Source organism: Lycorma delicatula, chromosome 10, assembly GCF_047948215.1.
Source record: "Lycorma delicatula isolate Av1 chromosome 10, ASM4794821v1, whole genome shotgun sequence".
Lineage (NCBI taxonomy): Eukaryota > Metazoa > Arthropoda > Insecta > Hemiptera > Fulgoridae > Lycorma > Lycorma delicatula.
In genome coordinates, this window is record NC_134464.1 from 86889506 (window position 1) to 86904699 (window position 15194).

Below are 15194 nucleotides of genomic sequence, written 5' to 3' on the forward strand. Positions count from 1 at the left end.
AGATTCTTGAATAATTTCCGGTTTTTTTTTTTAAGAACCTGAGTTTTTTTTGTGATACCTAAGATTTTAAGTTTACAATTGAGACATGTCAATACAATTAGCATAATTCTTCTTCAGTGCTTAAAAATAATAAAAATATAGGTAAAATTGAGAAAGGAAAAAATATTTCCTCTGCTCACTTTTTTATCAATAAACAACAAACATTAATTGATCTTCTCCATTGTAGTACGAAAACATTCGTAACTATTTGTGGAAAGATTTACTTATAAAAACAAAGCACCAAATTTGTTTACTGTAAATATTTTATAAACATGGTTTGCATATTGTTCAGAATTGGCAGTTATTTTTATTTTTTTTAAATTGTCATGTATTTATCCATGTGGTTTTTGAAAATTTGCATTTTAAAGCTAACAGTTTATTTCTTAATTACCCATATTCCACAAAATCTTGAATTTTTTTTAATTTTATTTCTCTTTTTTCTGATAAGAAGTTAAACAGTCTCTTTGCCTAGAAACTAGAATGTTAAACTACTGTTTATAATAAAATCTGATTTTATTTTAAACAAGAAGAAATTTTTTCAGTTTACTAACATTTTTTTTTCTACTTTATGCTTTTTAGAAATTCATTATTTAATTGCTGATTAAAATCTCTCTATTTTATATTTCTAATTCTATTTTAATGTATATAATTAGTATCTAATTTAAAGTGTTATGGTGATGGGTCAGATTTAATAAATATAAATAAGAGTAATATTTTACTTTTTTATTAACAAATCTACATTTTCTAATTATTAGATCAATAATTAACATTTCATTTATTTACTTTCATTTAATATACAATTAAACTTAGTTTAAGTGCGCTATTTTTAAACTTAATAAACATAATTAAAATTTATACTTTATTACCTAGGTACATAAAGTGTATTGTACTTTTTACTTAAATGTAATAATTACATTAGATGTGATATAAATAAATAAATAAATAGAATAAAAAATGTTTTATTATAGTTTACTAATTATTTATACAACTTTTTACATCCTAGTATATTTATTCTTTCCAATTTATTTAATCTTTCATCTCTTTTGTAATATAAAAAAAAGTTAAAAGAAACTACAAGTTAATCCATTAGATTCAATAAATATTTTGCGCAGACTTTTCTTATGTATTTGTATCTGGTAAAGACAATATATATATATATATATATATATATATATATATATATATATATATATATATATATATATATATATATATATATATATTCTTCTGCTTGATTATTAATTTTTAGTCAGTGCGAGTATAATTTATAAATGTAATATATGATACACATTTTTCCAGTTACAGCTTCAAATGATGATCTGGAAATGTATGCTTCTGTCTAGTCAGTGGTATTGATACCGGTCAAAAGGACCTTAAAGCTGATGACTTACACATATAGTATGATTATTTAAAAATATAAACTTTGTAATGGCAAACAAAACCAAATTTTATAATAAAATATTTTTAATAACTTATTTCAAAATATTTTCTTTTGTTTTTGAGCCCATCTTAAGTCGTGGTTCTCAACTTCAAATCAAGTTATTTTTATTTTTTTTTAATGTTTGTTCATTTAGTTTATCATTGTATTTGTTATGTATTTAATACTTTTTATTATTTAATTCACAAAATAGTTTTAAGTTACTCAATTTAGATCAACTGAATAATAATGAAAAATTTTACACAAAGAGAATTATACATAAGATCCTTAGTATCATTGTAATAGTACTACTGACTTCATTGATCAAGTTTTAGCATTTTTCTCTTTCATTTGGAAGGTTCTGGATATTCAGATGATAATCGTGCTTAACATTTTTCACATGCCACAAAACTTATTGATCCATTATAAAAACTTAAATGTAAGTGGATGTACGCACCTTATTATTACTTACTGTATGAAGAAGACTGTGTAACAATGCTACTGCAAAATAACCAGTTTTATGTTTGTGTTTATTTGTTAGGTTTATTTTTAAAGATTTTATTAAAGTATGCTTGGTAAAGACTATTACTCATGCAGAAAGTATATGTGTATGCGTGTGAAAATATATATATATATATTGTATATGTAAATACAGTATACGATATACATATATATATTTTCAGGCTAGCAAAACTTACAAGTAGATAATAATTTTAACCTGGTGTCAGGATATTAAATTTTACAAGAAATAATTATTTATTTCTAAAAAAGCAGAACAGTTATAAAGACAGTTTCTTTAGAAAATTTTTCACAATAAAATTAACATTATATAGAAGATAAAAATAATAATACTCAGTAGAATTTACAAACAGTACACAAAATAATACATAGTATAAAATATAACTTATTTTTATAAGTTATGATTTATCACAGTCCAGACTAACTACAAAATGAATGGATGTTTTATATAAAGAGTAAAGGATCTTTATTTAAACAAAAATAAGCCATTTTTTATTACAAAACATGATTATCATAAATATTGCTATTCCTGTAAGTGCATTTCATTTAATACATCATGAAAAGATAAAAGTTTCTTGAAAAACTGTTGTGTTATATAACTTAATATTTTAATATAATTGTTATATTGTTATATATATATATATATACATAATACAACAATATAATATATATATATATATAAATATATTTTCAAGAATCTGTTCTACAATATAAAAATTCTGTGTACAAGGATTTTCCTGTATATCCTCAAACATAGATGCAATTATTTAAATAAGGATAAAATCTATAATTCTTACTTTTCATCTATATTTATTACTTTATGAAAGGAATTTATCAAAAACAAATAAGATGCTAGTTAAGAACATGCTGGATCATATGCATAAAAATTCAAAGGATTTTATGCATAGAGAACCCTTAAGACCTTAATTGTTTCTACCAATGGAATATATTAATAACTAAAATCAAATACCTTTGGAAGGTACTTTCTTAAATTAAATAAATGCAATTACTTTTAAGATTTAGTTGAAATTTATACCAGGATATCAAAATGGAAATTTCAGTTTACTACTCTATCACATTTTTTCCAACATAGTAACATCATTCAGGTGTAAGGAAAACCTCAACATTCTTTTAAGAATATGATTCATGCTCTGTTAAAATCTCTATCTTCCACAAAATTGACCTGAGATTTTTTAAGAATGATTATGATTATTATAATTTTTTTTCCATTCCTGTCCGTAGGTTGCAATGTTCTTAGCAATATGGCAATGTCATTAGTTTGTGAAACACACTGTCTTTCTAAATTTAAGCTAATAAAAGTTGTTCCCTACTCTATTTTAATATAATTTGTGAAAAATGATGATCTTTCAACATAAAATACCACTTTTCAAATGTTGTAATTGACAAAAATCATCTGTTTTTATTGTGATACCTGTGTCAACTATGATGACTAATGGATATTTAAATGTGTAAATCACTGAGTTATCCCATTACATCTTGTTATGTAAGACATTGAAAATTTTGTTAACTTTATATAGTAATGTTTGTTACAACTTACTAAGAATTAGCAAGTGTTGCTTTGTAGACTATCATGGTCTTAATAGAATTAAGATACTAATAAATTTCAACAGATTTAATATATTATGTGTACCAATGTGATTAAAATCATTCTATATGTTATAAAATTGTAACCAGAAGTAGGTGCACTGTGACAGAATAAAAATTGTATGTTTTCTGTGCTATACCCTGTACAATAGCTTTTAAATAATCCTTAATTTATTTATTTTTTTTTAACTCTATATTAAAAGTTTATTTACACAATAAATATCTAGAAATAATATTTTACTTACTAATAATGACTCATTTACATGAATTCTGATTTTAATATTTTATATAATACATAAATAGTTATTAACAATCCAGTTCCAAATATGCTAAATGGCTAGCAATTTTAGTTAGTATTTCCTCTTCTTGATGCTTCTTTTTTCTATGTTTCTTCTTTTTTTTCTGTCCAAATTCATCTTTCTTTCTAATATACTCTTGAAAAACTTCTTCAAAACTTTGTTGGTTATCTAATCGTTTTGATTCATCTTCTTCCAACTCTAATGATGTTTTTATTGGTTTTGCTGTTGTCGTCGTTGTATTTGGTTTTTTCTTCTTTTTCTTTTTATTTGGATCTCTTGGTGTACTACCACCAAAATATTGAGTTACTATACTATACATGCCATTTAATGCATCTGGTACATTTATATTCAGTGGTATAAAGGGTAATGAATCTAATATGCCACTAAACATCGATGGGAAAACTCTTCCAGTTGCTTTATCTACAATCATTTGGCTGAAAACATAAATAACATTTCATTAAACATTATATCTTATAAATTTTAAAATATAAAAAGCTGAAAAACAGTATAAAATAGGTTAATCAAAACCCAAAACTAGATGGTTTTTTTCAGTTGTTAAACTCTTATCAGCAGAAATTGAGAAATTATTATTAAAAAAACTAAAAGACAATATATAAATAAAAAAGACAATAAAAGACATAAAATAAAAAAAATAAAAATTCATAGTTGACTCTATTGACAAAAAATCATTATTTGTAATTTGGAATAATAGATAATAAGACTTAAGTTCATTAAACAGACTTTAAAGAATACAAAATCTAAAATAAATTTATCAGTAAAATTTTGAGATTAAAACAGGAGTCAGGCAAGGAGATGGGCTTTCACTGGTCCTCTTTAATTATGTATTAGAAGAAGTAATTAACAAATGAAAAAAGAGATTAAAAGAAAAAAATAACAGAATGATTAAACTGGGCGTATAAAAATAAAAATCCAGGAATAAATTGTTTGGTGTTTGCAGGTGATTTAGTAATCTTTTTTTTTTTCAGAAAATATAGAAATAGTAAAATAAACTAACTAAAAGAAATGTTATAAAAACTCACTTGATAATATCTTTGAGAAAGCCAAATTTATGATCCAACATAAAAATCTCACCAAAATTTTAAATATAAAATATGGAAAGATGAATAGAGTAGGAAAATTTAAATATTTACGAGAAACAATCTAAAAAAAATGCACTAGGCAAAGAGGCTAACAAAACCAGAGCTAGAAAAATGGAATTAGCTTTTCAATTAAAAAAGGATATGTTCAATAAAAAAACAATGTCTGTAAAAATAAAAATTAAATATTACAATACTGTTATTAAACCAGGATTCTTATATGCAGCAGAATAATAAGGAAAGGAGAAATTGGAAAAAAAAAAGGAAAATTATGAGAAATATGTTGAGACCTAAAATAGAAGAAGAGGAATAGAAAAAGAAGAAATAAAGAAATTTATTTGGGAAGTGAAAAACTTCCAGACACAATTAGAAAAGGAAGAATAATGTTTTACAGACATTTAATCTGGATGTATTAGGACAGATGATTAACTAAGAAAATATTTGAACGTTTCAACTCTTAATCCCAAAACAGTCAAAAAATGGATCAAATAAAGTGAAAAAGATATAAAAGAAATGGGCAATAAAAATAAACACATTAAGGAAAGGAAAAGTTTTAAACATAAGATTAAAAAATTTTAAACATTTTTAGGAGTTAGAAAAGAAAAGTACCAAGAACATCTAATCAGAAGAAAAAAAGAAACAAGCAAAACAATTTAATGAAAGATTACTGTAGGAAGTGAAAATAATAGAAGAAAAGGCTGTTATTTCATAAGATCCAAAGGTAATTAAAATCAGCAATAGAAGAAGAAAATAATTATTATTTACTAAATAAACAATAATTATGAAATATTACAAAAAAATTCTACCTGCCTTTATAAAATAAAGATTACTTCTGAATAAAAATTATGTAGTATTGCTTTTAGACACCCCGTCAAAAGCGGACAATTAGGTTAAATGTAGTTTAAACCATTCAATCAAACTCTCAACTCAAATTGCTCTTCTAGATCGTTTTAGATCACGATGAAGAGGTGTAATATTACCTCTTATATGATGATGGATGTGATAAAAATTAGATAAAGCTGGCATATGTCTTCAATTAAGTAAAGAGGTATCCCTTCTCTGATAGAAAACATATTAAAACACAATATCCAACACCCTTTTCAAAACATTACTCTGCAATATCTGGCTGTTTCTTTATTCTTGTATCTAATAAAATTAAGGTTATAGAAATTGTTATGCATTTGGTAGTTTTTTGCAGTTTAAATTTTTCTTCTTTTTTTTTTAACCTCCGGGTTAAAAAAAAAAGTTACTCATTAACCACAGTTAAGCATTACTGCAGAGGATGAGATGAATGATTTGTAGCATGTGTGAAAAATGCCATGCCGGACTGGGATTCAAACCCGGGACCTCCGGGTGAAAGGCCGAGACACTACCACTCACACAACGGAGGCCGGCTTTTGCAGTTTACGTGGGAAAACACAAAAAAAATTATTGTCCAAAAAAATAAAAACAAAATTGTAGTAAAATGTGATTATAAATTATAACTATTAATATCTGTTAATCCCCATGTTTACTAATTAACTAAGAATTATAAATGAAACATAACTGAAATACCCACTTTCAGATACTTATATATTTTTAATCATGATAAGATGTTGTTTTAGTGATGGTTTTTTCTTTTAATCCTGAAAATAAAAAATCTTCAATGTTGACTTTTTTTCTTTGCGGATAGGTTTTCAAGGACCATGCAAATATCATTCCATGTAGTTTTTTTCTTTTTCTTCCAGAAGTTCATTATTTCAGACTATTTAGCTCTTCTTTCTTCAGTCCATTCTCCTCTGTTGAGTTTTTCGTTTCACATACAGAAATATTTAATTCAAAAATTTTCTTTCTGTATTCTTTGTAATCTAAACAGTCATTTTCGGTAATGTTGAACTTTTTGAGCTCTTCTTAAATCTGTTTAACACAACCACCTTGACCTTTATAATTTCAATGTTTATTGAAAATTTGTTTGTTTAGCCTTGATTTTATATTTATTGTTGAATTTTATTAAAAGAAGTGCTTTTATTTTTTTATGGCTACCCAGCTACAAGTATTTTTTGTATATTTCTAAGAACACCTTTGACACATTTGGTTTTAATTTACTATAACACCTTTGATAAGATTCAGAACATACCTACCAAGTTTCTTATTATAATTAATTGATTTTTTTTTATCAGATATTCTTGTTTGAAAGATTTCTTTTTATATAAGAATTTCTTTGTAACTATTTAGTTAAAGATTGCAGTAGTAAGGGTTTCTAGTTTACTTTTTTACATTAGTCTTAGTTTCATAAAAAAACTTACGTATTTTCTTGCATATTTGGTGGTCTTATTGGTGCACCAGAGATTCTGCATGCCCACCAGGTACATATTAGTAGATAACAATTTATCTGAAAGAAAAAGAAATAATTTTAATATTGACATTTTTAGTTTATACATATATAATTATTTTTCATTTATTTTTATGATAATCAAACAAAATATTCTGCATTCAACAACAAATAAAAAAATGATGTATCATAGCCCACCAACCCAGTGCATATATTTTTAAGTAATATATATTATTACTTAATAATATTATAATATTATATTCTACCAGTAGAATTTTAAGTAATATATATTATTACTTAAAATTCTACTGGTTGACTAAACAAAATAATACAATATTAAAACATATTCAAACAGTCATAAATAACTCAGAATAATATATTCAAATATGATGAATGTAACTTGAGATAAAAAAATAAAATTTATCTTAAATGAATGTTATTTAATTTTTTATAAAAAAAAAATAATTTGAAATACATACTATGTTTATTCATTTATGTATTTCTATTATTTTAAGGCTTGTTAATGGATTAACCTCTTGGAGAAATGAAACCAGTTGTGTAGGAAAGAGTTTATTAACTTATATGCAATTTATTCAAATTGTGTTAATGATAATTATATTTATAGAATTTTGAAATGTCTAAAGGATGTTTCATACAGCGGCTGTTTACTATATCATACAGTAGAAACATTTTTATGTTTAATAATACAAAAGATCAATTTAATCAATCTTTAACATTAACTGCCAATCTCCATGACAAAGTGGTTTCATTCAGCCTTTCATTTTTAGGTCCCAAGTTCAAATCCCGGTAAGGCATGGCATTTTTAATTCACTACAAAATTTCTATTTTTATATTCCCACTTACAAGCTTCTATATTGAATTAAATTCATCTGGAAATAATTGTTTTATATAATTGAAATTATTTGTATTTAAAAGTAATTTTTTTATGTTTATTGATTAGAATTTTAAAAGTTTTACAAGATATCTACTGGAGTAATGTCTTGTTTTATCTAGTGCCCCATGCACTAAATATTTTTAAATTTTTAATATTTTCTGAAGGTGCAAATCCAATGCCTCTCTCAATACTAATAACCTGTAATAATTGTCCAAAAGTATAGTAAATAATTTTAGTGATTTGATCATTATTATTTTTAGTTATTTATAAAATCTAAAGATTAGATATTTAAGTTTTGAACATAGACGATGTATATGATAATTACATTTCAAATTTAAGTCAACAATGATTCCAAAAATTTTAACAGTGCCCACTCATTCAGTAATAGAATACAGATAGACACTTTCAGTGGCGTACTGCTTAAGAGTTTCAGTTGCTTAAATTTCAAAATAAAAGGAAACAGGTACAGGAAACAGGAAGTTGTTCTCTGTTGGGAGAAAAAGCCATGTGTTTTTTTTTTAAGTTAAAATATTGTCTAGTAACCAGTTAGAGACTTCTAATACACCCATCACTTTTATTTGATACATATTGTTCTGGTTGTTAATTATAGACAAGTAATATATCACTATCTAAACGTATAATATAACAATTATTCATATTCAACTCATTTATTTCAATAGTTATTACATTTTCTTATTACAAAAACTTAGACACATGGAGGTTCTTGTTTGCACATTTCTTTGGCAAAACATTTCAATGTTTATTAAACATGTTTGCAGTGGAAACAGCAATTTTTTTTTTACACTGTCCACAAAAAATAGTTTTCTTAAGTTGGACGTTTACTTAGAAAGCACCTAGGATTATACTAGTATTAAAGTAATTGGGATATATTAACTGAAGAGTATTTCAGTGTCCTCTCATTCTGTATTATCATCTTTATGAAACACTTTTTATTTTTCCTGTTTAGCCTCCGGTAATTACCTTTCAGATAATACTTCAGAGGATGATATGTATGAGTGTAAATGAAGTGTAGTCTTGTACAGTCTCAGTCTCCTTAGATGTGTGGTTAATTGAAACTTAACTACCAAAGAACACCAGTATCTATGATCTAGTATTCAAATCCGTGTAAAAATAACTGACTTTACTAGGACTTGAACGCTGGAACTCTCTACTTCCAAATCAGCTGATTTTGGGAAGATGCGTTCACCACTAGACCAACCCGGTGGATATCTTTATGAAATATTAGCAATGTTATTATTAAGTAATGTATGATGTAATATTTAAGGAAAGCATTCTTATGTGTTATGTTTTCTTTGAATGACTAGTTATTTCTGTATTTTATTAAATTGCTTTCAATTGTTTGTAAATAGCAACATTTAACTTAGTTTTTTTTTCAATTTAATTATTTATATATTTGTAATGAACAAGAATCTGTTTAGAAAAACTTGTCTTGAAAAATAAGATGATATATTAATTGCATGTATTGTGCATCATACGATGATGAACTTGATTGCTATTTTCAAGGAAAACTGGCTTATATAATAATAAATTTACATATATTATTTACTGAAGAACATAATTATTATTGACATTTATTGTTGACTATAAGTTGCTTTATGTTATAAAATATATATAATAAATATTTATATATTTTTATAAGTATAATTTTAAAAAAATTCATTCAGTATTTTTCTTGAAGATTTTCCTGTATCACTATAAAACCAGGAAAATTGATGAATTCATATTTCTTTAATTTAGCATTTTCACTCTTGTAATTAATTTAAATACATCCTGTTAAAATTGACATGCAATTTCTATGGGGTGTAGGAAAGATATGAAAGGATAATTGTCAACAACTTTTGTAGCAGAAATTGTTCATATTGTTTTATTGACGAGGAAAGTCTAGAGATGTCATTTTAATAAAGAACTTTGAGTAAGTTTTTTTTTTTCTACTACTCGTATATGATGAATTACTTCTAATGAGTTGAAGCAGTTTTAATATATTGGTTGAAATAAAATAGAGGTAATATATTGCTTGCTTTTACCATTTGTTCAGTCTTATGGCTTTGACGCAAGAAAAGAATCTTCGATATAATATTCATATCAACTATTCATCATTGCTTTCTCTGAGAACAATGATGTTCACTGTACACCCACTCCCGGTGGTAGACAGAGTGACAATATCATTTGTAATGCTGAATGTAACCTCATTTCAGTAGATTTGTTGTGATGATACGCAACTATGTATTTGGCTTAATGAAAAAGGAAACAGAACACCACTTCACTTCTTATTTTCCTTTGTAAACCTGACATGAGATATTGTTATTCTTGAGTATAGGTACACTTACCTTAGTATTATTTAATGAGCTTATATTCTAATTAAATTATATGTACTTTAGTCATGAATATTTTTTATTTTATTATTAATTGTGTTTTTATGATACTGCTCTAATCAATATTTTGTCACAGTTTCTCATGATCCATCAACGGGGCAGTTCCTTTTTTTTAATCTATGGAGTAGTATGTCTACCTAGTTTTGATGTGATCTATACAATTTTATTTACCAATCAGAAATCAGTTTATTTATTTATTTTTGAAGAGGCTAAAACTCACAAAAGGTTATACATTCAGGGAAAAAAAGAATATCACATTACAATTTTAGGTAGAAAGTTTTTTCCAGCTTAATCATAATCCTTTTATTTTTGATATTTTAGTAGTAAAAGCACGTTTTAATATTTTTTTTTAAATTTCACACTTTCATTGTAATTTCCACTTATAAAACTAGTAATTTGATATTATTTTGCAAATTACATTATTGGTAAAATGTTGTTATAAAAATTTAAACGTAGTCATTAATTTTTTTAAAATTAATCTTACATAAACGTATCTGTTTTATTTAGAAAGTATGAAACTCATTACTAAAAAATTGTACAGAAAATATTAGTCAACATTAAAATACTAAAATTAGCGTTTTAAATTTAATGTAAATATATATAAATATTAAACTGCTTACTATAGAAAGAATATTATTCTTTTAAACAGATGATTATTTATTTATTTTAATATATAATGCAAAACATTAGGTCAGGTTGGGTCATAGTTTCTCTGAGCTCACTTTGATCCTAAAAAAGAATAATAAAATTTCATTGTTTTTATTTGTTGTAAATTGTTACCTTGTAAAAACTGAAATTGTTACTAGTTATATTTTTTTTATTCTTTTTCAAGATAACTCTTTTGCTTTAAATTTACAGGTTGGTTCAAAGGAGGTTAATGAAATTTAATCTAGGACAACATTTTGCAAATGATAGATGGTAGTGCTGAGTTGTCTGTTTTCAACACCAAAGAATTTGAATACAAATAACATTCTATTTATTTTAATATTTACTTTAATGTGACTTACTTTCGCGACTAATTTCAATGATCCCTGAAGGTTGTCAAAAAACAATCAAAAATATTTTAAAGTGAGATGTTTAAAGTGTTATATTTATTAAATTTTGTTTGTCATTTCAAAAGTTTATATTTTTAAATAAATTTAAATACTCATATCTAAAAAAAATCATAATATACTTATCTTTTAAATAGACATTTACAAATATCATTTATAAAAACTCTTTTCTAATAAATTATCAATAAGATTACTTATGTTTATTGGTTTTAGAAATGCTTTTCTATTAATGAGCACTTCCACAATATGTACCGTTTCATGTTGATTGTCTAAATTTTTTTAAGTATGGAAGAAGATTATTTCATTCCTCTAAAGCATTCATTCTTTAAGTGGGTGATTACGCCTCCTTGTGGACACTGGAGGCCTTCAGGGGGATCAGCAGAAATCCCACAGAAAATTTGGATTTGGGGGAATTCAGGTGGTGTAGGAAGGCAATAGCTGATTAAAAAAAAAGCAAAAATTATGTTTTTGATATTTCAAACTAAAATATAAAGTGTAAGTTTCAACTCAGAAATAGGATATGCCATGTTTAAAAGCAATTGCAATTATAATTTTTAACAGATGGTAAGTTTAAAAATTTTGGGGGTGTTAGAAAATGTTTCATTCTCAATATGGGTGGTAAGCGAAAAAGTCTGAGAATCATTGCTCTAAAGGTGATTTAATGAAATAAGTGATTTCAAAAACAGTATTGAGCCAGTTACACAGAATAATGGTGAAATGTTTATCACCATTAGAAACATCCCACTCTAATATTAAGTTAGAATGCTGATGTGAACTGGTGATTGGCACATCTTCTGTATAAAAGTGAATTATTAAAATAGTGAAAGGTTCATGTTTGCTTAGTGCACTTTTTGTACTAATTTTGACATTCATCATAACCATCCAGTTCTGTTTGTTCATGTAACCAAATCCTGGATTATCAGTTTTAAACATAACAGGATCAAGGTAGGAATACCTTAAAAGAGGGCAGGAATAGAAAAGCAGTGCATACTCTGATAAACATTGATGAGAAACAGTGTAAGAGAAGCAGGAGGAAGAAGTCCTCTCAATCAGCTAGTTAACACTTTTCCTGGCAGCAGATTTTCATTATCGAGCTTACAAAATTCAAACTCTTCATGTTTTAAAGGAGTATAAGCAATGAATTGAGGAAGAAGTTATTTAAGTTTTACTGGATGTGCTTCAAAATATAATGAATAGTTTCCACACAAGGCTTACCGACAGTTTGCAACAAAATGAAGGTCATCTGACAGAAGTCAGTTTTAATAAATAAAACAAAATGCTTCTTTATGTATTTTTGTTTCATACCAATATATATATTTATATATATATATATATATATATATATATATATATATATATTTAAATTTCCATTGTTAATTATTTACATCATTTTTTAAAATTGCCCATTTCACTGAATCACTCTTTATTTAAAAAAAAAAACTAACAGTTACATGGCTTTTTTCTAATACGCGGCTTACACACACAACTTAATTTAAAACATTTATAAATTTATTTAAATATAATATTTTCTGTAGAGCTGTACATCAGTACTACACTAGTGCTTCTTGTAGTGACACAGTGTACTATTGATGCAGTATAGTTTAGAGCATTTTTTGGGATGGGAGTGCGATTTTGAAAAGTTTTTTTGCAAATATTATTATTTTTTAATTGTTAACAAATGTACTTAAGAAAAAATAACGTCTTATGTAGGTGAAATCTCTAAATACTGAGGGTGAACTTGTTCTACAGCCTCACCCTCTTGACCTTTTAAGTTGAAAATTTAATGCCATCAGTGCCCCATATACAGAAATAATATGACCAAGTTTGGACAAAATCAGTCCAGAATTCTGAAGATATAAGATATATAAGACACTGATCACACACATGTACATACAAACATCCAGAAAATTTCCATCCGGTTTTTTGGGTTCCTTAGGTGTCAAAACATCAAGATCCGGTGAAAACTGCATATGCCCAAATTGGACTGATTACAATACTTCCCCATCTACTGCTATAGTGCTAGATAGGAAAGTAATATTAACAGATTAATATTCACCTCATATAACAGTATGGTATGAATTCACTTGTGTGAACAAAGAAGAGAAAAATATTTAAAAAAATAATAAGTACAGTTGATCATTTATTAATCTGCTGCAGCGATGTAATTCAATAAAATTTTATAAAAATTTGTGGTAGATTTTTAAAGCCTTATTTTATCTTAAAAAATCTAGTGGGAAACATTTTACCCCATCTGCCTATTTTGTTTTATTTTTTTCTTTCTATTTTTCTTTAATAGATTATAATGCTAGTGTAAAAAATATGAGACAAATATAGAAAATTTATAATTTTTTTTTTGGCTTACTTTATTTGTCAGTTTTCTTGCTGATTACATATTTACTTATTTATTATTCTATTTTTATTTATATAATAAATATTATGAAATATGAATTTTTATGTCTTAGTAGTTACTAATTTAATAAAGAAATTAGTTCAAAAAAAATTAACAATATGTATTAGAAATAAGTACCTCCTTATCAAAAGTCTGTATTATCTACTTGTTCATTTAAACTGCACATTTTATGATATTAAATAGAATTATTTTTAGAAAAAATTCTACAAATAACTTTAAAAAATACCAACTCTTATTAGGCGTATTTCAATCAGTACATATTTCTGTATGGGAAAAATAATATTACACACCATAAATATTTAATTACATTCTTTTTGATGAATGACTCTTTTTTTTGTATAATTGTTATAGTAAGCATTCCACCTACCATCTACAGTTAGTGAATTCCTATGAGCAATTTATTTACAGTTGAGAATTGTGAAAACACTTATAGTTTCTTTCATTTAATATTACAAATATGGTTTGTTTAATAGATAGTAAACTACCCTGACCTTATAAGGAAAGAGCCTCGTAATCCTTCGATGAGTTGATTGTTGCCCTGCGTAAGTCGTATTGTCATGCATATTTTTTATATTAATGTGATATTATAATAATAGATTTTGATCTTTTGGTCTGAAATGAAGAGCTAAAGAACAAACTATTTAGAAACACTATATTATGGTATTTGATTTTCGGTGGGAAAAGATTTTTGATCTTTTTTTTCTATCTTGTGCTTTATGTTCACTTATTTTATATATGTCATTTCTTTTTTGTTTCAACCATATAATAAAAAATTACTTTACTTTCCATTTTTTTTTTTTTTTTGTCAATACTCTCATTCTTTGACTAATTTCATCTCGTTCTTTTTGGTAAAATTTTCTTTCCCTTTTTCCTATTGGATTTTCCTGAAAACTCTTGAAATTTTTAATTATATTTCTGCAAATGTTTTGGTCTTAAATTTCATCTTTTTTAATAATTAATTTCTTTAGACCTTTTTAAATTCTTGAAACCAGTTATATTTAGTTTTTAATTTAGAAAGCTAATTAAAAATTATTTTTGTTAATTTGTTCTATTCAATTTTATTAATTGTATTAATAATATAACACTTTTCTTCTTGATTAACTATTAACTTGTTTTTAATATGCCTGTAGTATACTAATTTCATAATTTTTTTTATA

The 15194-nt window shown here is 25.3% G+C and overlaps 1 protein-coding gene across 1 annotated transcript in view; it reads right to left on the reverse strand.

The window, feature by feature from the left end:
* Positions 1–2847: 2847 nt before the first annotated feature.
* Positions 2848–15194, reverse strand: part of LOC142331477 (uncharacterized) — a 35351-nt gene continuing 23004 nt past the window's right edge. The window contains exons 2-3 of the mRNA XM_075377418.1: positions 7262–7347; positions 2848–4313 (exon numbers count right to left, since the gene is read on the reverse strand). Of these exons, the coding sequence (XP_075233533.1) occupies positions 3887–4313; positions 7262–7347 (513 nt within the window). The 3' untranslated portion in view covers positions 2848–3886. The remainder of the gene's footprint in view (positions 4314–7261; positions 7348–15194) is intronic.